Here is a 27,791-nt window from a genome sequence, read left to right on the forward strand (position 1 = left end):
TAGCCAAAATATATAACTGTTTATACATATGGACATAGTTGAAAGTGACAGTGAAGGGGCCACACACAAATACTGTATCCACAACATGTAGGTGACAAGTGGGTGTATATTGGCAAAAGAGTGCTAATGCTATTCTGTGGAGTTGGTGAGGATCCAGTGTTAAGTGAACTGCGATGATCTCAGTCAAGGGCGTAGGTTTGGTTTCAGAAGACTATGAATCATTTATTATTAATCATAATAAATTAGGATTAAATTTGTATTTGTTACTGGCCATAATAATTTTCATAATACCAAAACATTTCCACATTGCTCTAAACATCTACCTTATAATTTCCTTGATTGATTTTTTTAGATAAATATGTTATTTATAAAAATGCAAACTACCATTTCCAAAGTCAGCAATGGACCTTTGAACTCAATAAATAATCCTTTATTCATATATTTAACACAAAGAATGCTACCTTTTACTGCCTTATCCTTGATTGTGAATATTAGAGTAATTTTTAGGAAATTATCTGTAAATAAAAACAGCTAAAATCACCGTACTTAACACAAAAATGCAAAGGAGGTGGGGGAGCTTTTTCAGCTCTAAGAATAGCATCAATCAAACAATCACCACTATGAAGGTAGGACAGCTTGTACGTTGCCTGAGAAGCCAAATATCTCAGACACAAAACAGAGCCTGCAAATCACTCGTTACTGCTTGTAAAGCTTAACTGCTGTGAACGCACAGTAATAACTCAAGGCGATGATAGATGAAGATGACAATGTTAACATTTTGATCAACTCAGAGCCTCTCCCATCTGGATTTTTGTGGCTTGGTGTTTTTTTGGTTGATGAATCAAACTTAAGTTGTAAAAGTGATGGAGACTAAAAAAAAGGACTTTGAAAAGTGGGGGGAAGATGTACCCCCCCAACCCCAGAGAAAATTACGCCCTTGGCCTCAGTCTATTTCTACGAGGTCAGCTAGTTCATATGGTAACATGACACCACATAAATGTCACTAATTGATAGAATAACAAAGGTCAGCTAATACCCAGCTTGCCATGCGGAGAAACAACAACTGTACATCTAACTGCATGTGCTGATCTGATGGCCTGGAATGTTTCAGTGAGGATTCAAGCTTCTTGTATCTTCTCTTTAGCCTGAGGCAACAGACTGAATTTGTGTTCTCACAAAACACACAATGGAAAGTTTTCCCTTCAGCCCCCTTCATAGATGCACTTCAAACCTGAAATTATCTAGACATTACCCGGAGGAGCTATACGTGAGAGCACAAATGAGCTAATCAGTTGGACCGGGCATTAAACTGACTTTACCCTGCCAGCTTTCTAGTACAAAGTTCATGTAATGTGCAATTTGGCCCATGTTTGAATACAGCAGGTAATTGTCTGGAGAATTCACAGCAAGCGAGTGAGCATGTTAATGATGAGGCTCGCACAAAACTGGAAGAAACAAACTCTCGAGGGTGAGGAAGAAGGGTCATCTGCACAAAGATGACAACAAAAATGTCTAACTGGTGAGATTATGAGATTCTGGAACTTCTGTGGGTAAGGGCTAAAGCCTATATTGCAGACAGACAAAAGAAACGGCAAGAGACTCTGTTGTAAATGACCAAATTAAAAACCGGCTACGTGACAGCGATGTAATCTGTATCATGTCCTGCCTCTTGTATGCTTTACCCAGGTGCCACCCCTCGCCTACACGAAATGGAGTATTTCCAGTAGGCGAGAATGCTTCTGACACAGACAGTCCCTTGGACCTGATTCTCAGGACACTGTCTGCAGATGATACAGACTGTAGGAAAGGCCATTGGGGAGCAAACTTTTAACAAGATTTTTGCCAAGAATCAATGTCTGTCCAGAAAGGAGTAGGTTTTAGATGGATGAGAGATTGCCAAGATGGGTAAGAACAATTCTAAAATGTGCTTCAGACTGCTAGGTAGAAAGTCAACAGACTCCTGGTTTTCCTCTCAGTGCAGCTCAAAGGGGTCTTTTCTTCTCTGCTCTTGCAAGACTTATCAATTCCTGAGTTTAGTCTCCTTCCTTCACTCTCCCCTGTAGACTCCCCACCTTTCCTCACCAAAGCCTTTTCCCCTCTACTTCATATAGCTCTAAGACTTTTGTGATTTATACCCCTACTTCTGCATTCTTCCTCACACTTGCAACACTCTGCAAAACGTTCCCTTGTCAAAAGCTTTCATTTTTTCCTCATTTCCTGCTGCTCTGCAACCTCTCTGCCTGCATACCCTTCCCAAACCTGGCATGTAGCAGCAAAGGCACGGCCAGATGTGGAGTATATTAACCTAGACCGTAAAGCAACATATGCTGTAAAGGCTGAAAGAGTAAAAAGTGAAGTTAGGTTGGGGAATGAACAGACCATAATGACTTCAGATTGGGATTTAGGCACAGAGTATCTATACGGAATGAGGAAAGGTTGCACAGATCTAACAAAGCAACTGAAGCATCCCTTGGGATTTAGCTCGCTTAGATAGAGGGAATTGTAGGACTAAGGGACTAAATCCTTTGAATGGAGGGAATTGTCTTCTCTCACTCAGAGCGAGCAAACATATGTGCTTAATATAAAACACCAGTGTCTTTGGAGAGTGAAGAGTCATGCCGCAGTAAAGCATGACACGACAAATGAAGATGGACAGGGTACATGGCTTAAGTCAAGTCGCATCGGAAAGAACAAAGGATAATGGTAAAGAAGATGGATGAAGATGCTAAATTATAATTGTGCCTCAGCTGTAAGCAATACAAATGACAAGAGGCATCCAAGCAAAAGTGACCAAGTAGGGGCAAAAAAATTGCCTCTGTGTTTGGATGTGGACATCAAATGCGTGTTTGTACAATTACACATGCCAACAAACAGTCATGTGTGAATTGAATAGATATGGTCCCGTAGAATTGTAAGGAACACAAACATCCTCTGCACGTTTTTACAGAAGTACATATCCATCTGGAGGCGGCACAGCAGTGGTCTTCTCAATGGCCAAGCCTGTATCCTCACAATAACTCCAACGGTCATCTGTGTTAAGCTAGCAATAGTGTTAACCCAGACTGGTGACCTAAATTTACACTGACTCTCATTCATTGCATGTTGGATAGGATTCAGCCCCCATGACCCTTAAAGGTTTCCTGGGTCCAGACCTTTGAATCTGCCCATCCTACAAAGTTCATGTTGACCGATTTGTCTGGCATTGTAACATGATATTGTAAGTGAAAATAGAGAACAACCAATGAACACAACGGAGGGACTCAAAAAGCCAATCAGTGCCTTGGGTGGAGCTGCCACAGTTTTTGAGCTGTTTTCAAGCATTGTCTGAGGAATTATAACAACAATGGCGAAGGCTATAGCCAAGATAGGTTCTGCCGTGGCAATTTCAAATTGCCATATCTTCTCAATATTGCCCAACATCGTAATTTGTTTTACTTTGTTCCGTTCTGCTCTTAAAACCCCTGCTAAACAGGTATGTTAGCATTGCTACGCATCAGTGTGGACTTAGAATGACATTGGTTCCAGGCAGACACGTTGGCCTCTAGTGACTGGTTAGGGAAAATTTAATACTCCTCCTTCATGGATATAGGTTAGAGAGGACACAGTGTCAGACTGAGGATGGAAACGGATTTTAACAAGCTGACAATTTTGTCATCATTTAACCTTAAATGGACAAGCGGGTAAAGAAAATGACTGAACCATTAGAAAACCATCCAATACCTTTTGTTGTTGGACAAAACATATAAATCCTCCTACAAAAAGAAGCTTAAGCTCCTTCTCAAAGTGAGTTCCAATTTTTCAACAAAAATCCAACTTTTATGTATGAGGTTCTGCAAGCTTTGAGATAAAAACAAAGTGAGCAATAATTAGATGTGAGAACATCCTTACAGCACAAAGAGGAGTGTGTACCTCTTATGAAAGAGAATTCATGGAAACACTCCCACAACTCACCTTAAACTCTCTTACATTATTTATGTACGAGTTTGCACTGAAGCAATGTGGAGAATTATTTTTCTTACATCTGGGTTTAATTAGATGTTAAAAATATACAATTCTTTGGCAAAAGTTGAATGCTACACCGACACTGAGTACAACAAATGGGACAGCGGCTCAATTTCATGGTTTCTGTGAAAATCTTAAATTTTATCCCTTTGTTATACTCAACTTTTTTTGTTTTGTCTTTTTGTTTGTCCTTGTTTGTATATGTTACACTGGGGGTTGTGTGCATGCAAAGCCAAACTTTATTGTCTGTATAACACTGTCCAGATATAGTTTGATCATTAATCCTGAACTGATTTCTTCTAATCAAGCCGCAGGAACAAACAGGGTGACCACATGGCAAACATATTTTGCTTCCTCTGCGGCCCTCACTTAAACAACTCGACCCCTCCTGCCAAAGCTCTCAAAGACTGGACCCCACTCATTTTCAAGATGTCAGACTCCCCTCACTGAGTGTTGTTATCATTATTCTTTTCAACCTACGTACCCTGGCCTGTCCTTTGAAGCTGTGATGGATGCTATGCAAACAAACCTCTGAGCTCAGTGAAAACCTAGCTCTCATTTTTCTGAGACACACTGACAATGAAGGCCATTGTGACAAGGCAGACCAGGCAGTAATAATATTGGAAAGCCACCCACACTGTGATTGCACAGTGTCCATCAGGGTAAATAGTAATAGGGGTGATTAGCTAGTTGTGGTTGTACTCACATTGGGTCTGAGGCTTGCTGCTTGTCCGTAATACTTCTCGGCTGCCTCATTCAGGCTGGCTTGTCTGTGAAGGGAAAAAAGAGAGAGAGGCAATCATTACTCATCTTTATTGCTGCTGGCTCCGTATGAGGCCTTGAACCCTGCATGTTTACTGGCACTCAGGGGTCACTGAGAAAATAACAGAAGGGAAGAGTATGAGGGATGAGAAAAGCCGATCCAATCGCCTGTAGGTCTCTCGTTCGATAGCATCTTTTGCTTGATAACATCTGTGCTGAGCAGTGCAGAGCAACCGCTTTCTGTTTAAATTGAACCTTGAGGTCAGGACATTTGGCTTATGGGGCACTTGAAGAAAACTCATCATCAAACTGAGGCTGATCAGGAATATTCGCTGTACATTTCTGTTTAAAGCTGGTGGGGGAGGAGTGTGGTTTGAAATGCTGGATGTATACTGAGACAATGAAGGAATGCAAACAGCGTGGAAACACAAAGTAATTCAATCATACTATCATAACAACCGGGACAGCAGAGTAGATGGTGCAGATGCACCGAAACCTGCTGCATATGCCACACTGCGACAGAAAGGATTTTTGGAGCAGATGGCTTATCGGCATGAGTCCCTGGAACCAGAAATACTCCATTCCTGAGGACATAGAACCTGCAGTCAAGACAGGATGTCCTATATTATGCTTTTTTATTTTCTTTCATAAGCCCCTGCTCTGCCTACTGTTATACACAAACCTGTGGCTCCTCTGTCACAAGGCCTTCCTGTTATTAATACCCCCATATCTCAGAAATCACCTTTACCTTTATAGTACACTGATGCATGCTTTTCACTGATGGTAACAATTGTCTCATTGCAAACAGTTTAACTTTGACGAAGTCAAGGACAGAGTCAACGACGGCGGGCTGTGGAGCCCCTTAAGTCGTAATGATCAAAGGAAGAGAGGCCATTGGAACCACAGTTTCATTTAGGCTGTCGCGGTCTATTAAGGGATCATCATCCATGTGGTCCCAGATAAAAGGCAAAGCTTTTATTTTAGGATTGCTAGATCAGTGGCCCAGGTAAATACATAGGATTTATGTTCATTCTGAAAGACATAAGGCAATCTGTTCTAACGTTCTTTTTTTTAATTCTTTCTTCATTAATGAGTAGACAATGCATGTTTTTCAGTTGCATATAACAGGGTAAAGCTTTAACAGCTTAAATGTGGATTTTTCTTGGGTCTTATTTAAAAAGTAAAATATCACGTGCAGAAACTGTGACTCTTAAGTCCACCATAAGTTTTGAGTCAAGTGGTGACCCTAGAAACTGTCATTTAATACTGATTACTACAAAGGAATGCAATCTGATATCTTGTATCTTTAACCACTGGGCTAAGTGGAACAAAACACCAAGCGGCCACAGCCATGTTAACAACTCTTGAAGACCGAAGGCCTTTTTTTCTTCCGAATCGTTGCACGTCTAAAAATAAATACAACCTCAAATTGTGTCAATCGTATATGCAAACTGAGTCTGGCACTTTTGTCAGTCATCAAAATTTTCAGAACACATTAGATTTTCTGCATTTTTCTCATCCCTCAGAAGCCTTTAGAAAACTGTTTGACCAAACATCAGTGACGAAAATGTGGCGGCGGGACACAGCTGTGACAAGACAGAGGAACAAGGCTCACAGAATCATTTCATAACTTAGACAGCTCACTTTCAGCAGGTCAGATAGTTACACAACGAATAGAACAATGAAACACATCGAAATTAGTGTGCAAAGTTTGTTTGTTTTTGATGATGATGATGATGATGATGATGATGATGACGGGATTAAAAAAAGAATGCATCCGAAAAAGACTGACTCGGTGTGAAAAGGCCGAATGCTAGCATTCTCACAATGACAAAGCTACCATGCTGATGTTAAGCAGGTATAATTAAATGTTCACAATCTTAGCTTAGCATGCTAACATTGGCTAATATGCACTTTATCTCTATAAAAATAATAAACAAATAAAAATCTGCATATGTATGCAGAATCTCTAGGTGAAGGTCCAAGACTGGTATCATAAGCGTTTTGGTTTCTGTTAGTAGTCTGCTTGCAGCCAAAGTAGTATTGATCAATCACGTTTGAATGGCAGGCAAACAATCTGTGTGGAGAGGCGGAATGCATTGTCTGAAAATAGATTTTTGGAACCCACTGACTATCGTCCGACAATAAGTTTTGTATGGCTTTGTATTACATTTTTTTCCCGCAGATATCTGCTTATAGAGATGAGCCAGAATGGTCGGTGCACAGAAAAGGAAGTCTGGGTACAGTGGATCAGCCTGAAATATTGGCCCTTGGCAAACAACCAGTGGTTTGTGAGATTAATATGCACTAAACACAAATAGAGCTGAGACTCATGGAAATTGCTGGACTGATGGACATTTTACTTAAAACCACATATGTCACCTTCACAGTGCCTCTAAAGTCAAGGGATTACCAAAGTCAGTAGGATTCATCCTCTGGGAACTATGAATGTTTGTACAAAATTTCATGTTAATCCCTCAGATAGCTGTTGAGATCATTCAGTCTGTGACCAAAGTGATAAACCAACTGACACTGCCATCACTAGAGTCCTGCGAACATGACCTACAAACACAGTTTTGACCTTAAAGAAGTTATCCTACATATTATCCACTTGCATACTTCAGAATAACATAAGAACATGCCACTGCTGTTTATTTTTTTAGTACGACTGAATTTTTCCAGCTCTGTTTCAAAAAAGCATTTTACATTCCAAAGGCGATCCAGACATCGACTCGAGTTGCTGAATTTGTCCTGAGATTATAAATGTGGGTTTCACATCCAACCACAACCATATGTTTGTTTGCCAGCAAAATATTTAGAAAGCACAACCTTCAGAGGAAAAAAAAAAGTGCACAAATCTAATTATATAATATCATTATCACATTTATAAACACATTATCAGAGGAGAACTGGAGCGCTGCCACACCATGACCAAGAAGGCAGCGAGACCTCCTAAGGCTCCTCTGACTGTGGGTTCTGAGAGGGCTGAAGACAATGGAGGCCAAGTATGTAAACCACCGCCTGGGTTTAAACCCGAGGAAGAGTTACTGTGAGACTACAAGAGCGCAGGAATACAGAGAAGGATGGGAAAATGGAGTAGGAATGAACAAAAAAAAAAAAAAAAAAAAATCCCCGGAGGAAAGGAATTCTTGATCATATTTCAAATCATCAACCCAACCACTGATCCTTTTACCCTGACATCTTGTTGTCTGGAGATGGTCTATTAACCCCAGACATGCACAAATCACAGCACTGACAGTGAGCGTGACATTGTTGGATACTAATGACTGAATGAACAAATTGCATTTTCAGCAGCAGCCAGATATTTGTGCTTAAACTGCAGCCGTCCCATCTGTCTCGAGCACAGAATTATCTTTTTTTCTAAGAGTAAGATTCTCTTTGTTGCAAGACAGACATCTCCCCTAAGGGCACAATTGTATGTGAAATACCTAATGTAACTTGCCAAGCAATATATTCTTTATATTACCATTACAGGGTTATAAATTTAAACCAATTTATACACTTTATGGAAATTTGGACAGTCAAATATACACTGGCATACCTAACATCATGATATGCTTGTATTATACAAAGTTATCGTTCAGATATGGTTTATTATATTTTTATATGAGACACATGCTTTGAGTCAGAATCTATAAGGTGAACTATGAGTGCATAAACTGTTCTAGTGTGCGTTTTTTAGAGATTCGTTTTCCCATGACTGTCTGTGAATATACAGATTTAATGTTACTGTATTATGTAACTTTTGGCCCTGACTGAGATTTGACACATTAACAGGAAGTGCATCCCCACTGGCCTCACCATTAACCAACCTTTCCTGTCCTACATTCACACAATAAACAAGACTTTGTTTAAGAAAAATGTTCAAAGGAGGCAGAAGGAAATTATTAGTTTGGAAACTAAAAGGTCAAAACTCAAGGGCTCAGGAGGGCAGTAAAAGACATTTGCACGTCTGACAGCATCTGCCCCTCCTTTTAATCTCTTCCCTTCCCCCATTTAGATTCACTTGTGTCCCCACCAACTGAGGGCTTTTCCACGTCTGCGTCCAAGACAAACACATAAAGAACATGAGCTTTGGAGAAGTGAGACCCCATGCCAAGCAGGCAGAGAATAGTTCAGCCCGAGCACTGCTTGCTCCTCTTTAGCCGTCAGGGGTCTGGACCCTGGAAGAGGCTCTCAATACTGAAAACTGTTGGAGGTGAAGATCCTGCGTGATCAGACTGGTGGAGGAAGAGCTATGCATATAGCAGCTGGGTAACAGTCCTATATAGAGCTGTGCAGTAAGGCTGTGGTCTTGGGTAAAGCAGCACCAGACTCTGTTGATTCAAGATATGGGTAAATGATCTTAAAGGAATACTTGGACATTTTAGGAAACTCTTGCCAAGAGTTACATGTGAAGATCGACAGTACCACCTCAGGATAGTTGATAACAGTACCGGCGAATCTCAAAACCCAATTCAATGCCATTAAATTACGTTTAATTTAAATTTTATTATTAATCCCTGATGATGTGCCTCCAATGCAAAGCACTAGTCTATGCGGGTTCAGAAGATTTGTGGGCGGGGAAACTTATATCAATATATAGCCTACAGTATATTAACAGATTTCTCCTCCACTGTTGTTGTTATTTAGCACTTATACATGTAAGATGTGACAGTTGGTGTTTGTGGTGGTACCGCCCTTCCCCCACCGTGGACAGCTGGGTAGAAAGTAAAGGCCCAGACACACCAAACCAACATCAGAGAACCAACAGGGACGAGAGCCCCCTGCTGCATCACCTTAAGTCGCTGTGTCTCGGCCAAAAAGTTGCACATGAACACACCAAACTGATGGCCAACAAGTATGTATGTCCTGCGCCTGTGTGAGAGGACATACCCGTCCACACAAGCAGACAGCTGTAGTCCTCATTCAAAAAAGGAAACCGGAAGACTGTCTTGACGCTAGTTAGCCAGTTAGCATATTAACAACACAATCCAATGTTGGAAGAACAGAGCATATTTACTGTGCGCCAGTGAACAAAAACACAAACCATCAGGAAATGTTTCTTCTAAAGAGTTCAATGGCTAAAGAAAAATAATCTTACTTCATATAACAGGTTTGTTTCGACCTCACTCCCTCTTGACTTTAGCTCTTTGTTTACATACCTCACTTCTGTTTGTCCTTTCTGAGCTAAACTGCCATTCAGAGTGACTTCATTCTCCGACATGCATTCAAAATGCTGAATTAGCAGAAAAAAGGCCAACTAGCGCCAACAGTGCAGGACACATTGCACCAACAAGGGCCACAGACACTCACTAACAGCCCAACTTTGACGGATGGCTGACTGACGGCTTGGTGTGTCAGGGCATTTAGCCAAAGTTGAACATTTTTCAACTCTCTCAACCACAATGTGCAGTGCTTAGCACAGAATAGCAGGCATATATGCTGCCCTGTCAGGTCCAGAAGAACTGCCCAGTATCAACAGTACTGGAGAAAAATTAGTACTGTCATGTCTTCAGAATTTTGGCATCGACTTGGTGCCTAAGTATCAGTTCTTGTGACATCCCAAATTGTGACTGTGGGCTAAATACGAAGCTACAGCTAGAAGGTGATTAGTTTAGCTTAGCATTAGGACTGGAGACAGGGGTAAACAGCTACATGGCTCTGTCCAAAAGTTACCACAATCCACCCACCAGCTCTTTTAAAGCTCAATAATTAACATGCTACATTTCATTTGTTTAATCCATACCAGGACTGCAAAGTGTAGAAATGACACATTTGGTTTTATAAGCAGGGGCTGCTGTCATGCGATATCAGCAGAATGAGAAGAACAAGAAAATCCTCTGTTAGGGTATTCCAGCTTTGGAGTGCTGATGCAATATTGTACTTTGCTGTTACCAATTTGAATGAATTCAGTAACAACTGAGACCTGTTGAAAGCAGTGTATAGCTCCTGTGATATTAGCTGAGTTCATTGTATCAGTGGGATACTGGATTTTATTTAGATGTTACTGCTATGGTGTCTCTGCAGCAGTTTTGCTCTTTGCACCTCTGTAGTTCTTTTCACCACGAGGAAAATATTGTCAAAACTCCTGATTTCTCTGACTTGGAATTACAACTGCAAACATTTTTCTGACTTGATTGCTCATAATTAGGCTACTTTGTGAACAATGTGAATGTGGCATATATACTTGGCTGTTTCCTGGCTGAGCGCAGTAACCTGTACACATCCCAGCATGGCGTTTTTCCATATAGGTTTTTTTAACCTTCCAGGCAGTGCTGGTGGGCAAACTCTGCTACGTTTGGATAGAGCCAAGCTAGCTGTTTCCTTCTGCTTCCAGTCTTTAGGCTAGCTAAGCTAACCAGCTGCTGGTCTTGGCTTCATGAGTGTTTTTCACCTACCTCTCTGAAATAATAAGAATGTGCATATTTCATCAAAAATGTCAAACTATTCCTTTAAAGACAACTACTTCCTGTCAGCAGGTAGCAGTCATTTAAAAAGCCCCGCGTTACACATGATGTGTTAAAACAGGGAACTCTCTACACTGGGCCATACTGTATAATTTTATAGGTTTATTCAGTCAGTGGGGCAGCATACTGCAAGTTGGCACATGACTTTATTTACAATTTTCCACTCATGGCTTGTGTTCAGAAACACAACAGCTTGTGGGCTGCTGAGGCTTTGCCGCTCAGGCTCATCAGCTGAACCTTGCACTAATTTGGAAGCAGACTTTCAAGTATGAGCCAGGCCCAGCAGAGAAAAAGTGAGACAGAGTGAGAGGGAGCTATAGAGGGAGTGAGAGAGAGCATATGAAGATACATAGCTGCACAGCACGCTAAGACAAACCAGCAGCTCTTGGGCTGGCAGTGCAGCGAGAAAAGAGGATTACAAAGTACAGCCAAGTAAATCACACTGGCTGAGGAGTAGTGTAAGCCCCTGGATAAACCGTGCAGACAGTAGACCTCCCTCTTTCATACACAGCCTCCTTTCTCCTCAGCCATGGAAAACTGTGGGCCACCCAACTCATCTACAAATACATACAGTGTCTTTGTGCATGTGCTGGGGCTATGGAAATCATCAAAAACAGAATCGTTCCAATCAAACACTCACCTGAGCATGTGGGCTGCACTGAAGACCACATCAAACTCCCTGCTGTCGAGGCGCGCGGCTTTCTCTGCCATCTCCGCCGCCTCCAGCAGCCGCGACTCCTCCAACAAAAACTGACCTGGCAGGGCAGGAGAGAACAACACCACTGTTAAAACGCTAAGGGATCACCACGGAGGCACAGAGGGATACACAGTCTGCAAGTGTTGCCTTTGGCCCTGGTCGAGCAACAGCCTGGTCTGCCCCTGTAATAATATGCTGAAACTCTAGATATGAGTACAACGTACCATCACTCTTTGGCCATATCTCAGAGCCATTTGTTCAGACAAACCGACCTTGATATATCTGTTTCTTCAAGATGGAAATGTTTCTCCCAGGAGGTTTGTGTCTCATTACGGGTGCGGCTGCGTTTAGAGTCGACCTCTGTGGACCCACAGAATGAGATGGGAACACGGGAGCCTGACAGGGCCGTGAACTGAGGGTGGACTCCTCGGTCAGGGGCGGGGCTAGAGAGGAATTAATACCCTGTTGACATTGGTTAGCCCCGCTACTGTACCGGGATGCTAAACCACTATGTGAACCTAAGCATATTTTCCTTAATAACTGTGGATGAAACTGAAGCCGTGAGTACAAGCCTGAGGTGATGTAAACTGAGACTTCAGACCATGACTGAGTGTAAAACAGCTCCAGGTTGCAAACACCTCCACAGTTATATGGAGGGTTTATGATATATCAAAGCACATGTATGGGTAATAAAGGACAGACAGCCCCTGCATCAATAAATGTGGGAGCCCCCCTATATTTTACAAAGCTGTGTATACAGACTTTGATACTGTAATTCTTGTTATCATGTTACAGCATGACTTTTAAGGGAATAGTGGAAGATCTAGTTCTGAACACTGAACCGGTTCCAGGACAGTGGGAGACCTGGGCTTTGGGGTTTTTCTGATGATTTACATTCAGTTAGTATCGAAACCACATATCCAGCAATACATAACACCATTTTGGGTTTGTTTCTGTGCTAAATTGTGAACATGTGAAACTGTAAACTATTAGCAGCCACCCTAATCAGACTAAGGTGCTGTAAAATGTATGGTTTGTGCCTGAGTTTGCAGAATGTGAACGCACAACCTTTAATTACTTGTCAGTTGCACGTCCATCTTTATCCTGTTCTTCGCCTCTGTAATGACACTCTTTCCTTGTGTGGATCAATATGGTCCAACTCAATTTAGACAGAGTTCTTAACCTTTAAAGGCAACAACATGGACATACAGTACTTCCACAAAATGCAAAAATCCACCATTTATCTGGTGTATTGATCTCTTTAAATGTCACAAACAAGTTGGTGCAATAGTAACAAGCTGACTCATCACTTCGTCATAAACTTCTGTGTCAGACAAGGTTTTAAAGGCTTTTAAATGAAATATTTAATTAACTTCTCAGCTTATTCAAACTTAATCTTATATGACAGTAAATACAAGAGGTGACACTGCAACTTTAAATCATGTGTGAGTCACATGGAGATCATATAAAACAAGAGAGACGCTTAAATTGTCACGTTCCACATTTCCATCGAATAAAAGAGAACAATCTGAGGAAATCATCCCCTCTTGTTACGATCTTCCACTAATCACGTACGGACTGACACCGCAGCTGGATAGAGGAAGGGATGGCGAAGGGGTCAGACAACACTGTTGTCTGTACAACCCCTCAAAGTGCAGAAGTTCCTGCCTTTGTGCACACAAGTGCGGCGTGTTATGTGTTAAATCGACAAATAAAAGATTTGAGGATGTGAGAATAAAGTCGGGATATGTCAAATTAAAAGTAAAATAAGAAATAAAGTGATGCTTACCATAATGCATGTAGCAGTTGCCCTTTGTGGGATCCAGTTGGATGGCCTTCAGGAAGTACCTCTCCGCTTCTGTTTTCTGCCCCTGAGAGAGACGGATTAAACACAGTGTCATTATTGTTTCAACTGCTCCTCAAACCTACTCATTATAAAAATACCGCGCCCGGCTCAACGGCCAAAATACCTTTGTGTATACCTAATGTCCCTCTCCAAACCGCAGACCCACTTTAACAATAAATCTTAATAAATAGACATGAAACACATGAACCGCGAGTGTTATTCTTTCAAGCTCATGTGTCCTCCTGTCAAAGTACACACCGTCGTGCTTGGCACAGTGGACCAGACGGGGCAAAGGCTCATTCATTACACACTTTTATCTGTGCAAATAACACTTCCAGAGCATAACCGCAGGTTGCCGGTGTGTGTGGCCTGACCGCTATGAAACAAGACAGAGAGTAGTGTATAGAATAGAGTGAGAAGGTGGAAAGGAGAGAAGCGGAAAGGGACAGAATGTGAGCATGATCATATATCTATAGGGATCTTTAGGTTCACATAAGCACACAAAGGTGCATGGCACACACACGCTAATGGTTTTATAAGTGTGTACAGTGCTGCTCTAGCCTTTAGACAGATGAAAGAATCCATACTGGGAGCGTGAGCAAAGCATGATGAGGAGAGGCATCGCTAAAACCCCGTGGACCTCCAGGGCTCCCCTCAGGTCCTTTAGACTGTGACACGTAACCAATCACAGCACAAACAGAACAGAGCAGCTGGCCAATAGTTGTGCCAGCTGGGACTTTGACACATCCCTGCTCTCAGTTGGGCACCAGATGCCATCTGATCAACAATTAACAATGCGCACTCATCTATAAAAGCTGATTTTAGCATTAACAATGCAACCATTAGTGTGCATTTCAAGAAGCGATAATGCCTTTGCATGAATAAAACATATAATGTTAAACTGGAGTTGTGCCAAGTCTACAAGGGCTTGAGGTAAAATGCCAAAGCATCAGAAATAAAGATGAAGAAGGATTAAATTAAGATTGCATAAGCCAGGAAAAATAATGTATATGAACTGAGTGTGAAATACGGCAAATTGCTTCAGTTTAGTCAAATACAGGAACGGGCTCCAATCCAATCAGTACAGTGTAGCATTAATGACTGTATACTTAGTGGAGCGTATACGTTTTCAGTGAGCTGTAGATTCAATAAATACATAATTTTCTAATGTAAATATCTGAGTGGGGTTTCCCTTGATGCTGCGGAAAATCGAGCCCTTGCTAAGTATATGTTGAATAGAGCTGTTGGTGTCCAAGTACCGATCACAGCTCCAGCCTGAAAAGCATCATCTCTGTGTATTTTCATACTCGTATTCGCAGATGTAGGAATGTGTATTTTTGAGGGCCAGCTGGTTTTATAATAACACAGGTCTACGTCTGTTTTTTAAACCTCAGAATTAAGCTTTCACACATTGAAATGAGTTGCAGTTGTGAGTAGATGGAGGATTTATATTATGACAAGTCTAAGTATATTAATGGATGCCATGCCCGGAGTTAGATATACGGCAGTTAGGAGTAAAGAAACAGTAACAAGTTACTCATTTCTCATTAAACGTCTTAAAAGAAATGTTACTACACCTCTTATTAATCCCCTGAGAGGCAACACTACTTGTTATATGACTTTACCCCCTGAAACTGGCAACTGCATCCTCTTTCATTTTCAAATTTCTGGATTATAATGCATTTGGCTCACCTGTATGTCTCTATGACTAATCATGAAACCCAACCATTATTGTTTTTCTCTGGTAAGTCAATCATGGTGGTGCTTCCAACCCAGTGTGAGTTAACGCCGCCACCATCGAAGGTATGACCAGCACTGCTCAGGACAAGGAGAAAAATGATCAGGTTTCTCTTTATTCAACATTTTTTGAGCCAAAGTTCTGCGACCCAACCTTTGCTGTGTAAAGTTTTCAGCTTGGATCAGGAGAGGATAATGTCAAATGTAATTTAATAAGATCTCTGACAGTGCCAATCTTCTCTGTCCATATAGTATGTGTTGTGTGTTTGAACAAGATGCGTGTTGCCCAGTGGGGAAAAGGAAAAAGGGCATTGCCAATGTGTTGCACATGCCTGGCTAACTAACACTCTGCCATGAACAGACAAACTGAAACAAAAAAATATAGGTTCTGGATCTTGGGTTGGATCTTCAATGTTGAAATACCCATCAGGCTCAGTTGGATCAGGTGGTTAAGGCTCGGGTAAAGGTTGGGTTCAGGTTTCAGTTTTAGGCCTCTGCAAAACTCTAGCGTGTGCAAACAAGGCTAAAGCAGGATTTATACTGAGTCAGCTCTATGCAGAGCCTAAGCAAGTGGCTTACGCTGTTGTGAGCATTTATACTTGTGCCGTGGTGTGTCTGTGTCACTCTGCAGTTACACCTCCAAAACACTAGTTGGCAGTGGTGTTTCTGTGAAGCGCTGTAAAGTTTAGTCGATTCAAAACACACCCAGAATACACATTAAACATGGCTTAATAGCAACAATTTCACTATAACTCACGGTATTCACAGTATAAAGGCCATTTGCCATATTATGATTCATCCTGTCAACAAGGGATTAATGAGTACACTGTTATCTGTATCTGTTCAATCAGATAAATTATTTGTTGGCTTATCTGTACTCCTAGTGGGCAGGTTTAAATAGAAATGGGGTGGGGCTTGGCCGGAAGTGGGTTAGATCTGACGGTAAGTTTTGATTTTAAGTCTGAAACTGATACAGGTTGATCAGAAGCGGCTATATTATTTATTAGGAAACTATTTACAGAACAGACTAATGACACATTATACTTGGATGTTACTCGCACGTGTAAAAAATACATTATCAGTACTGGATACTCATTTCATCTGAGTGTTCGGCTCAACCCTACTTTCAACTCTTAATAATGTGGACGAATGAGATCGACTTTCAAGGGTAAGGGATCATAAAGGCAAACTAGATTTTCTCCAGTCAAGTGCCAGACTATAAGAATGGAAATGCATGTGTAGTAATTTGTTCGCAGGACAGGATTTTTCTTCGTAAAGTGGAACCTATATACTGGAAAGAAATAATAATAACTGTATGTGACATGAGTGCTAATGGAGAGCACATAGCTGAACTGACAAAGACAAGAATCAGCGGAACCCTAAGCCAGGCTGCTTGCTGTCACCCCATTTCTACATTTCCTGACATGACAACGCTTCCTCTTTGTTGAATTGAAAGCACCTTGAGGCCGCTAGCATGGGGGTGGGGGTGGAAAACACAAATACAATATAGGAAGTTAATAACGAAATGCCAACAACCTTTCAAACCACACTTTCCATTAAATATATCCACTTCTCATTCTAGTCAGCTCATCGTGCGGATACAATATCTTCCCTTTTGTCACACACATGCTGAGCTTATTGGTGCGTGCCTCACACTTCAAATCTCCTGATAACATCAGATAAACTGCAGATGTAGCTCCGGCTCTGCGGTCGCCGGGGTGATTATGAATGAAGCCTGCATCGTATTAGCTGCGGAAATGACGAGTAGATGACTGAATCCAATACTGCAAGCATCAGGGCGGCCGTGTCCATCTCTGACCTGCGGTGTGTACAGAGAGCCCGAATCACATTCTGATCCCTGGGGTGTCAGCGGAGGTGTGGAGGGGTCAACGCAGCCCGGGGGACGATACTGATCTTAGTTATTAACTCTCCCTTCCTCCCGTATTTTGTCTCCCCCTCATCCACACATCACAGCGACTCGTAACTCTCTGCCCCTCAGCTCAGCTACCAGCTCAGCTCCACTGTCTTCCTCTCACCGTTCTCTGACCCTGCTGCCATGCCTTATCTCGCTGTCTCTCCGCCTCTCCCACAGGGATCTGAACCTCAAAACCCCTGACAGTATCTGAAGCATCTTCATCACTCACAGTGGTGCCATGGGGAGAGTGGAGGTGGGGGATGAAAGGAGCAAGGGCGGGTGGGCAGGTCAACTTTATGCGCTGGTTTTGATCATGCTTAAATGCTGTTGTCATCATGCAAAGAGGCCACAGCTACAACAGGAAGAAAATACATAAGCCTAACTTCGAATTCATCGGTACAACTTTCCAGCACTTTTCAATATAAAAACTTATTTCTCTCACAGTTCTCTAATGGATAAAGAGGCTCTAAGCTTGTCTAAACAACTAAGTTCCCTCCTCTGATGGCATTGTTTGCACTCACAGGATCACGGGGGCTCAAACTCTTCTATCATCCATCACGGTCAGAGATCTACAGAGATTCATCCCTGCAGGTTTGAGCTCTACTTTTCCCCAAAATCAATAACACTTTCTTAAATAAAATGAGTTTCTCTTCACGGCCCACTGAATTCTTCCCTGAGTCCACTTCAACAAGTCTTAACAGTCTCCTCTAAAGGATTGTGTTGTTCCCGTTGACTGTCCTCGCTGACAGTGTTCGCTCTCAGACAGTTTCTGATGTCCAGTGGCTTTTGTACAGAGAGGAATTCATGTCAGCTTAACAAGAGACTTTTATTTGAGGTGTCAGTTGAATTACTCTTTAAGCTGACCATCAGTCTGACTACCGATAGCAAAATCAATCTAGTATAGTGCTGTGGCTCAATTTAATTTAGACATAAAATGATCTACAACCCTAAGAATACTTCACTGAAGACATGCTACCTAATGGCATTACTGAGCCCACGAAGAAGCATTAACGTAATTATCAGATTAATTGAGTAGTCTGACATTTTGCTTTGTTGCCGAGAGTTAGATGAAAAGACTGGTACCACTCTCATGTCTGTACCTTGAGGGAGCACAGGGTTGGTTGTGTCACTTTTTACTTTCATCTGAACCTCTCAAAAACCGTGTCCTTAATGAAATCCCTTTCAAAGTCTAATGAAAGCAAAAAATGTCAGGTAGGAATGAAGTGGCCTTACTCTCCTTAAGCTTATTCTGTTCAAAGGTATGGAGTGTCAAATATGGCTTATGCACATGTGACAACCATCGCCATTGTGGGGTTGGTTGTCACACAATATGGGTTTGGTATTTATAGGCAACAATATAACTTAAAGAAATCAGCTTAATACACTGTGTGAAAGCAGAAAGCCTATTACGCAAAATAATTCACATAAGATAATGACTGTCACTGAGCCATGATGCAAAGAATATGGCATTTAAAAATGTAGTTTGGTGGCTGCAAAGATACAGAGCTCATCTGACTTCTAAACTAGCGCATGCTGTACTCTGAGGGCTGTCTCAGGGTGGAAAGTACACGGAAAAGCTCTTAGACACTTTCGTCATGTAGCCGGCAAGGTAATGAAAACAAGCATACCCAGGAGCACTGTGAAAGAAGTCGAGGGGATGCTGAACTGTGGTCCATCTAATGTAAGTCTCTTGATACATCCATGGTTTGATGATAGAAATTGACATACACAGTTCACCATGGACTTCATACGCTAATATTCACAACTTGGATTAATTACCTCCGCCAAGGAGGTTATGTTTTCGCTGACATTTGTCAGCAAAATGACTTGAAAAGTTCTAAACGGATTTTGATGAAATTTTCAGGAAAGGTTGATAATGGGACAAGGAACAGATGATAAAATGTTGGCGGTGATCGGCTGAAGCGAAGTGGATAAAATAATAAAATGGTGGGGAATCCGAGCTGCCTGGCGGAGGTCTGCGCTCTCCGAGTGCTCTATTTTTTTTATGTAAACCTCCATGCATTCTTTGGATCGATGGACCCTTTAACAGTCTAAAGAATATAAATAGTTGAGGGACGAACGCATATTCAGATTTTAGGACCCAGCAGTTTCTTTTGTTCACTATGCCAGAGTTGTCCGGTAAATCTGAGGCCATTAAGCTATACTTTGGTGCTTATGGTTTCCGTTGATTGTACTGAACGATTGCATTGTGGAGAAGCTTCATATTTACCCTACAGACTCTACAGACAGTGGTGTCAATCTTCTCATCTAACTCTTGGCAAGACCACATACAAGCCTATTTCCCAAAATGTATTTTTCAAGCATATTCCTTTACTTTTCATATGCCAGAAGTTACCAAGCCTGTTCAAGAAATAGTGAAGCAAATAACCTTTGTTAAAAAACACAAAGTGTCATTTTTACACAGCTTTTTGTACACATTAAAGAAATCAGATACAGCATGTTAATAGTTGAGCTTTAGAGGTGCTGATAGATGGATTTTGTCATACACCGAGCCAAGCCAGTCCATGTGCTAAGCACTGACCAGCTGCTGGTTGAAGCTTTGCATTTGTTGCACAAATATGAGAATGGTATCAATCATCTGATCAAGCTCTCAGCAAGAATGCAAACACGCTTATTCCTAATCACACTATTTCTATCTAAGGGCTTAATGTAAAGATTTGATGGAAAAACTCACAAAAATAGTCAAGACATGCCGGAAAAAAAAAGTTTTTACCAGTATGCTGAGGTAAATTATGTGTGGGTAAAATTCTTCCACACATATCAGCTGTGAAACACAAAAACTCATAATTTTGGAAAGACTACAAATGAAAAAGAACTTGAAAAAGACTCTGTTTCCATCTGGGAAATGAAAAGGGACAGGGCCAGGAAGACTGCAGCCTTTCAGTGGAGATCCAGATCCCACCGCTTCAGGCTATTGAGCACACTTACTACATCCTTTCATTAGGGCCCAGACTGTGAGAGAGACGGTGGTGTCAGCTGAAGAGAAGGCCTCCACCCTTCTTTTGACCGTATGTGAAACTCTTCCTCTAATTTGTTTATTTCTCCTCTGACAGTCTCTAACTGCTCCTCTCGGTCAGCTCTACTCCAAACACGCCTATCTCACAGCGATCTGCAACGGATGACTGTATGACCCGACAACATGAGCACCTCCTCGTAAACTCTGCGACTATGGAAACTGCTTCTCTCCTGAGACCTCTCCACATAGACGGGAGCTTCTTTGGTCAGTGAAACACAGGTCAGCTGTGTGACCCTGCAAGGATATTGTCTCTGTCCTGGAAAATGCAGAGGTCGATTTCTTTCTTTACAGCGCTCAGAGATTTCAATTCCCTATTCCCCAGAGCAACGTTGCAAACACGCCAACTGCCTGATATCTGTTTTGCTGTTGGTTCAAAGTTACAAATGCAGTTTTTGAGCTACTTTTTAAGAGCTAGTAACAAGTTACATGGACCAAAAACGGGACAGCCAAGACAAGGTTTTTAATCAGGAAGTCCTTTTCCCATGACAGAGGGGAACATCTTGAGAAACACAACGTGACAACCTTCCTTCGTTCTCAAGCGCCACTCTCTTCCAATCTTTCCTCTCTCACCCGCACACTATTGATTAACTGTAGAGACCTCAGGAGGACATTACTGCCGTCAGTAAAGAGCTGGGGAGAGGTGATGAAATACGAGGGGAGATGAAAGAGAGTGCAATAAAAAAAGAAAGTGAAAAGAATTGAGAGAGTACAGGCAGAGTATGAGAACGGGTTCAGGGAGGCATTAAGTTAGACTGATGTCACCGATTTGGTAAAATGGACTTGCACTGGTATAGGGCCTTTCTAGTCTTTGACCACAAAAAGCACTTTCACACTACGTGTCATATTCACCTATTCACACACACATTCATGACAAAAGGCCCGTTTCCACCAAACACTTTCGGTATGGTACCTTTGGAACCAAAAGTAACCCTTCAGACATGGTACCTAGACCCTAGCGCTTAGACCGCAAATAGTACCCTTAAATGTGTCCGGGGTTGTTGTCACTCACTGCTCTGTCCAGCACTCACTGTATTTCCTCATTATCAGTGACACAGATGGAAGTCTGCGCCTTGTTTATCGTCCACAGAACGAGGCTGCACGCCGACATTTTCAGAACAGAATAAAACGGTCTGCAGTGAGAGTCTCTCTCAATGGGATATTTAAAAATAGTGGGTTTGTACATGTAGTCCTTCTCAGGCAAGCTCGGGGGTTTAGTGTTGCCGTAGCCCACAGGAACCACACTCCACAACTTTGTGAAATTTGAGGTGTGCTGATGGATTCACGTCATGAACTCATGCATTGAGTAACATTACAAGTCAACATTCCACCTTAAAAGTTGCCAGCAGTCTCCGACTCCAGCTGCTACGCGAGGCAGCATAACATTTTATTTCATAGTTACAGTTTACTAATAAAACTCTCCGCGGTATGAACAGTGGTTACATGAGCCTCAAAACCAGCCACAGTTCGGCCTTGAGCAGAGTGACTGTCAACGGCTTTCAGTGTTCACAGTTCCACCTTAGGTACCCCAACAGAGGGGTGACCAAAAATGGGGACGGTACAGAACAGTTCCATTGGTACCATCCACAACTTTTCACAGTGGAAACTGAAAAAAGTGTACCGAACTGAACTGAACCGTACCGTACTGCTCAGTGGAAACGGGTCTAAAATGATCAAAGTTTTACCGTCATAGCCAGGAGTTTGCCGTAGGTGAGGTGTGCTGGAATGTGGTCCGGCTTGGCTCGCAGGGACTCTCTGTACCAGTGTTCAGCATCAGACAGCTTGTTTAGTCTTATGTAGGCCTCTCCTGTGAAAGCAAAAGTGAGAGTCGAGTCAGGGGTCACGCTGTCAGAGGTTATGTCATCACACATCTTCCCTTTGTTCAGCTGACGGTTTCAATAACAGAGCTGCAGTGAGATTGGACCTCAATCCAGAAACCATTATATGTTTTGACATACTTGTGTAACAACTGGCACTGAGCTAAGAGAATGAAAATGTTAAGCTTTGTTTTAGAGCGGCACATTCATACTGCAGAGACAATTTATAGTCTACTTTCATTTTTAACTGCAAATCTTTGATACCCAATCAGAATACTTATTTCTTAAAAACTGAAATTGGCAGAGTTCAGTGTGGCTTAAAAAAACTATGGAATATTACTGAGTTTATAACACACTCCCTCGCTCTCGCTGATCTGTCAGACATCATCCAATACCTCCCCCACCGCCTGATCTGACCCTCTGCCTGCTAACACCTGAAACAACAATAACCTCCCTTTCATAGCCGTCCAACAACACGTGTATTATTGCAAGAATTTGACAACACCGTCTAGTAATGGGACACAACACAGTTTAAATCAACATTACAACATATTTAGGGAAAGAAACAGAACATATCCCAGTTGTTAAACTTTCACTTGAACTGGAGCGTCCATGTTGTTTAGACTGGAGTGGACTGACACTTTAATTGAGAGGATTAGGACTAATCACTTCCCTGATCGGTAACTGATAAGCAACAGGTGTCACACGACTAATCACAACTCTGGGACTTTCTTTTAATGATTTGAAAACACTCTTTCTCCTTTTACTGCGAATGAGTGATAACGCTGTATAATAATACCTCTAACACACACAGGCATGTTAAAAGCATCAAATTTAAGACGTGACTTCCTTTCATTGGGAAAAAAATTAGAGCTCCGAGCTTAAGGACTTTCCCCCTCGAGATGTAGAGTGATACATGAGAATATATTTTCAAGATGATATCCATCAGTGCAGCCTTATGTTTCAGATTTAAGTGTTGGAAATCCACAATATTGTAGACACATAATCACAAATGCTCTTGTCAGCAGTTTACATCAGCAAAGAGTGGATTAGAGGATGTCACAAATTTGGAGATAGTATTTAAAGATTGCCATATTCCCACAGCCAGCTTGTTGTGTTTTTCAGTCCAAACTGAGATTTATACTATTTGACAAGTGCAATGCTGATAACTTTAGTTTAACAAATCATCTGTGTATTCAATATACAGGATTATCTGGATTTCAGAGATTTACCACCATCCCTACTGGTGCATTAAACGACTTAAGAAAATGTACAGGTCTGTTTTGACGTGACTGTTTCATTAGTTAACAGATTTTAAAGCAGCCAAAATAGTTGTCTCGCCGCCCTGGCTGCAGACCTCTCTATGAGATTAGCACAAATATCAGCGCACAATTAGAAGTGACATCGAATCCAAGGAGCTGAAAAGCAGCCCCTCGGAGTGGAACATTCCTCGGCCCACCAGAGAGTGCTGGAGCGAGACCAGCAGGGTGCAGATTACCACCCAGGTCTGCCTCTGATGAAAGCTTCTGCTCCTTGGCGTCTGACAAACAGCATGAGAGCAGCGCACTGAGTGAAAACTGGAGATAGATATGAGCAGGTGTGCCAAATCAGTTCAGCGAGGAAACAATCGCTAAGCCGCAGAAATCGCAGATCTCTGGCACGGTGCCTCCGTTACAGACGCAGCGCTGCTCCTTAACGGTGACTGGAGCTTTCATCAACGTTTTGACATAATCTCGGTAGCTCTGTCAAATTGCATTTTGCCAGCACACAAGCGAACCTGTGGCACTACCAAGTCTGGATTACAGACATCCCAGGTTTCAAAATGTCTGTGTGTGTAAGTAGCAGCATGTGTGTGAGAAAGAGAAGGCAGGAGGGAGACGGAGAGAGAGAAAAAAGGTAAAAAAAAAAAAAAAAAAAAAAGCAAAGAGAAAGCAGCTATAATGAGCCTGAAAGCAGCTGTTCTACAGCTGTAATCTAACAAGCTGGCTTGTTCTTGAAGTGAAAAGCAAATTAACTCTGTTTAACATGATATTGTAAAGCTTACTCCTGTCTCAAAACACTGCTTAATAGCTTTAATTCAAGGCTCTTAAACAAGGATTTCACTGATATGAACTGATATAAGTGGTTGTTTGCTGTATCACTATCCAACACTCATTTTAAACATTTTTTGACAATTACTTGTATTCATACATTCATTTTCCGTAATTGCTTATCCTTGTGAGCATCATGGGGGGGTTGCTGGAGCCCATCCCAGCTGACACTGGGCGAGAGGCGGGGTACAGATCGCCAGACTATCACAGAGACATCCAGACAACCATTCACGCTCACATTCACGCCTACGGACAATTTATAGTCACCAATTAACCTGCATGTCTTTGGACACCCGAAGTACCAGGAAAAAACCCATGCTTTTGGGGGGAGAACATGCAAACTCCATACAGAAGGGCTCCCCCAAACTTTTTGGAGCATATCTTAGCCCTGGCTTAACCTAATAAAAGGTTGCAGAAGGCTAGATTGACCTTAACCTAGTTTCCATCTTCCTATCTAATAAGCTAGAGCTTACAGTAAGCCCCAGGTTTAAGATTCATGACTGGAAATATGAACCCGAGGTTAACATCTTCTGAATTCTCACAGCACTAGTGGTAGAACAAATGTTTGATTTCCTCTTTTTTGCTCATGAAAATACTGAATCATTAATACAGAGAAATCTGAAATCGTGACAGCAATCATTCTGTTGGTTATCTTCCAACTTTAACTTTCACAAGTGATTTTAACCTGTGTTTTTGTGGCAAATTCCCAAAAGGTCTGGGATACTCCTGCTCCACAATGAGTATTAGTCACAGACTGTATGAAATAAGGGATGTAGCTACCGTGACATTACCCACTGGTTTTAGGCCTCAAGTTCAGATGTCACCATCTTGGTTTGTTGGAGCCAGAAATGACCATAATTGGACAAGAGGGTGGAGCTGTGGGAGGAGCGAGGGGTGGATTTGACTCCTAGACAGTAGCGATACTTCACAGACTGCTTGTCAGCTCAGTTGGCCCTTAAATATGCATACCTTTGAGCCTTATTTAAGTATAAATGGGTGAGTTATATAATTCAACCCCCCTAGAGTTGAAATTAGCTGTAGAGACAAAAAACTCTTTTTTTACTTAGGCTGTAAAGATGTTATTTTTGCTGTAAAGTTGGGCATTTTCTTGCCTCTTGAGTCAGCTTCAACTGACCATTTGAGGAAATGCAGTTCTTGGCATTTCTGCGAAGGTTTTATTTTTCAACCTCGGATATTTCTGCTTTGTGCTAGCGAGCCCAAGACTATCCAACATTCAAAGCTGCACGTGTCAAACATCTAACCGGGCTGTAAGCACTGGCCTTACTCACAATTAGTAATCCACTAATGCTTACTGAAAGTTTGGTTCAGTTAAGATGCTGCCTGGCCAATAGAAACAAAAAAGGTTTGTTTTAACAGACCCAGCACAACAAAGTAAAACAAAAACATATGATGTAAAGCAGCCAATTGCTCCAAAATAACCCGTCCCGTCAGTTCCGCTGTCCGACATTCTTCATTAAAAACAACAGATTTTATGCTTGTGCTCTTGAAACAAAAGCAGCACTTACCCATCATGTTGTAGAGGCTCTGTGGTGCAAATTGTCTTGGCATTTTCTGTATTGCTTCTTTAAACACTGTGAGGGCCTCCTGTGAATGAAACAAACAAAAAAAAGAAGGTGGGGGATGTTTGCATTAGAGAGCGGAGAGACCCCACCAGAGAAGCTGGCGCTCTGGTAACTAGTCATTCCTCCCCTGCAGCCGAGGCCCTGACACTGTGAATACACAGCGTGGAATTGGGGGTCGCTGGGAGGCTGGTTCATACAGAGTCGAGCAGAAAGGGTCTATCCTCAGTGTCACGGCTGTTAAGACGACTAGAGCGGTGTCACATATTGACTCTGGTATGTATAGAGTGCAGGTCCAGTGATTCACCTCAGAGTCCCTCAGAATTTAAATGGTCGAAGGAGCTGGAACCTCTTTATTGCTGAAGCAAATGTTGCGGTTAGAGGTTGGAGGAAGTGGGACTGCTCCCTTTCTCCAGCATGCCAACAATTTATAAAAGCCCTTATTGAATCTGCAGCGCCGCTGCTTCAGTCCTGATTGAATCAGCAGCATCAGTGCTTATGTACATTATAAATGTGCAGCATTGGAAAACCAGTTCCTTTAGCCAGCACTGTAGGTCTTTAGGGGCGTGAAAGAAAGCAAATTTGTTAGAAACAGCCCGAGGATTATCTGCACAAAACATTGTGTCCCCTATGACACAAGCAATCCTGGAACATGTCCATATAAAACTGAACATTTTCTCAGTGTCCCAGAAGCTCCTCGGGCAACTGCCTGCATCTTATCTCAATTCACTATGGTTTTACATTTTCTAGCATGTACTGCACGTAAAGGAGCAGCCTCTGAGTGTGAGACAAAGGGTGTTTGCAGGCATGTTTCAAAATACATGAATGTGAGCCAAAAAAGATTTTTGCATGTAAACTACAGCAAATGAAGTCAAAACATTTTATATTTCATATACTGAGGGGCCAACATGTACATTATAAAGATAAAAAACAGGATTTTGAAGGAATGTCATCTCCACATAGCACATTTATTTCATATTGCAATGAACTTAACTGATAAATAACATTATGACTGTCTCAGCATATCTCTATTTACCAAATTACACATGTAAGTTAAGGAATTTAGTGTAACTTACGTGCTGAAATATGTATCTTTAAGGTTTTTTTTTTTCAAAGCAATATGTGAGCTGTATTATCTGGGGCCTGTCATGATGCCTATTTTTGCTCGATGATATATTATCCCAGAAATAAATGCGATAACCAATATTACTGTACTTTTTGCCACTGATATAATGATAACATAACAGCATAATAACGCAAGTACATCCTCTCAAAGAGCATTTAACTTTTAATTTTTAAGAATATTCAAACATTGGAAATGGAATATGAAAAAAAAACATTTAAAAGGGAGAACCTGCTAGGAAAGTATATAAAATAAAAGTATAGTACCTTTAAAGGAGCTGACTGAAATTACTCAGTTTGAGACTCGATACAAAATTTGGCCAACAAAACCAAGTGATGCCTCTTGGAACTAATAAAAAAAGCTTAGTGAAACTCCGGGAACACCGCAGTTACCTCCATAATCTAGCTGGCTCGTTGCCAGGGTTTTGGCAAATTAACGACCATCAGGACTGTGCCTTTTCCATTTCAAAAGTGCAGCTGCAGGCTATTGTTTTTACCTATGAGAACTTTGTTTGAGTGAAAAAAAGGGAGATTCATAACGCCAAAGTAATGGTCAGGAAAACCCTGTTATTTACTCTGTCATCATGCTGGCTGAAATGTTGGTGACATTCTTATGTAAAAAAAACAAGCATCTAAACACAATAGGCAGTACTGAGGTCAGCAAAATGATCCAAGGTCACGTCTATATATTGTGCAATAAGTTGATAACATAGTTATCG

At 41.7% G+C, this 27,791-nt stretch overlaps 1 protein-coding gene across 1 annotated transcript in view; it reads right to left on the minus strand.

The window, feature by feature from the left end:
* Window positions 1-27,791, minus strand: part of tmtc2b (transmembrane O-mannosyltransferase targeting cadherins 2b) — a 122,672-nt gene that overhangs the window by 5,403 nt on the left and 89,478 nt on the right. The window contains exons 7-11 of the mRNA XM_049573579.1: window positions 25,897-25,975; window positions 22,149-22,270; window positions 13,721-13,802; window positions 11,875-11,989; window positions 4,709-4,772 (exon numbers count right to left, since the gene is read on the minus strand). Coding sequence (XP_049429536.1) covers window positions 4,709-4,772; window positions 11,875-11,989; window positions 13,721-13,802; window positions 22,149-22,270; window positions 25,897-25,975 — 462 coding nt within the window. The remainder of the gene's footprint in view (window positions 1-4,708; window positions 4,773-11,874; window positions 11,990-13,720; window positions 13,803-22,148; window positions 22,271-25,896; window positions 25,976-27,791) is intronic.

The sequence above is a fragment of the Epinephelus fuscoguttatus genome, linkage group LG4, assembly GCF_011397635.1.
Source record: "Epinephelus fuscoguttatus linkage group LG4, E.fuscoguttatus.final_Chr_v1".
Lineage (NCBI taxonomy): Eukaryota > Metazoa > Chordata > Actinopteri > Perciformes > Serranidae > Epinephelus > Epinephelus fuscoguttatus.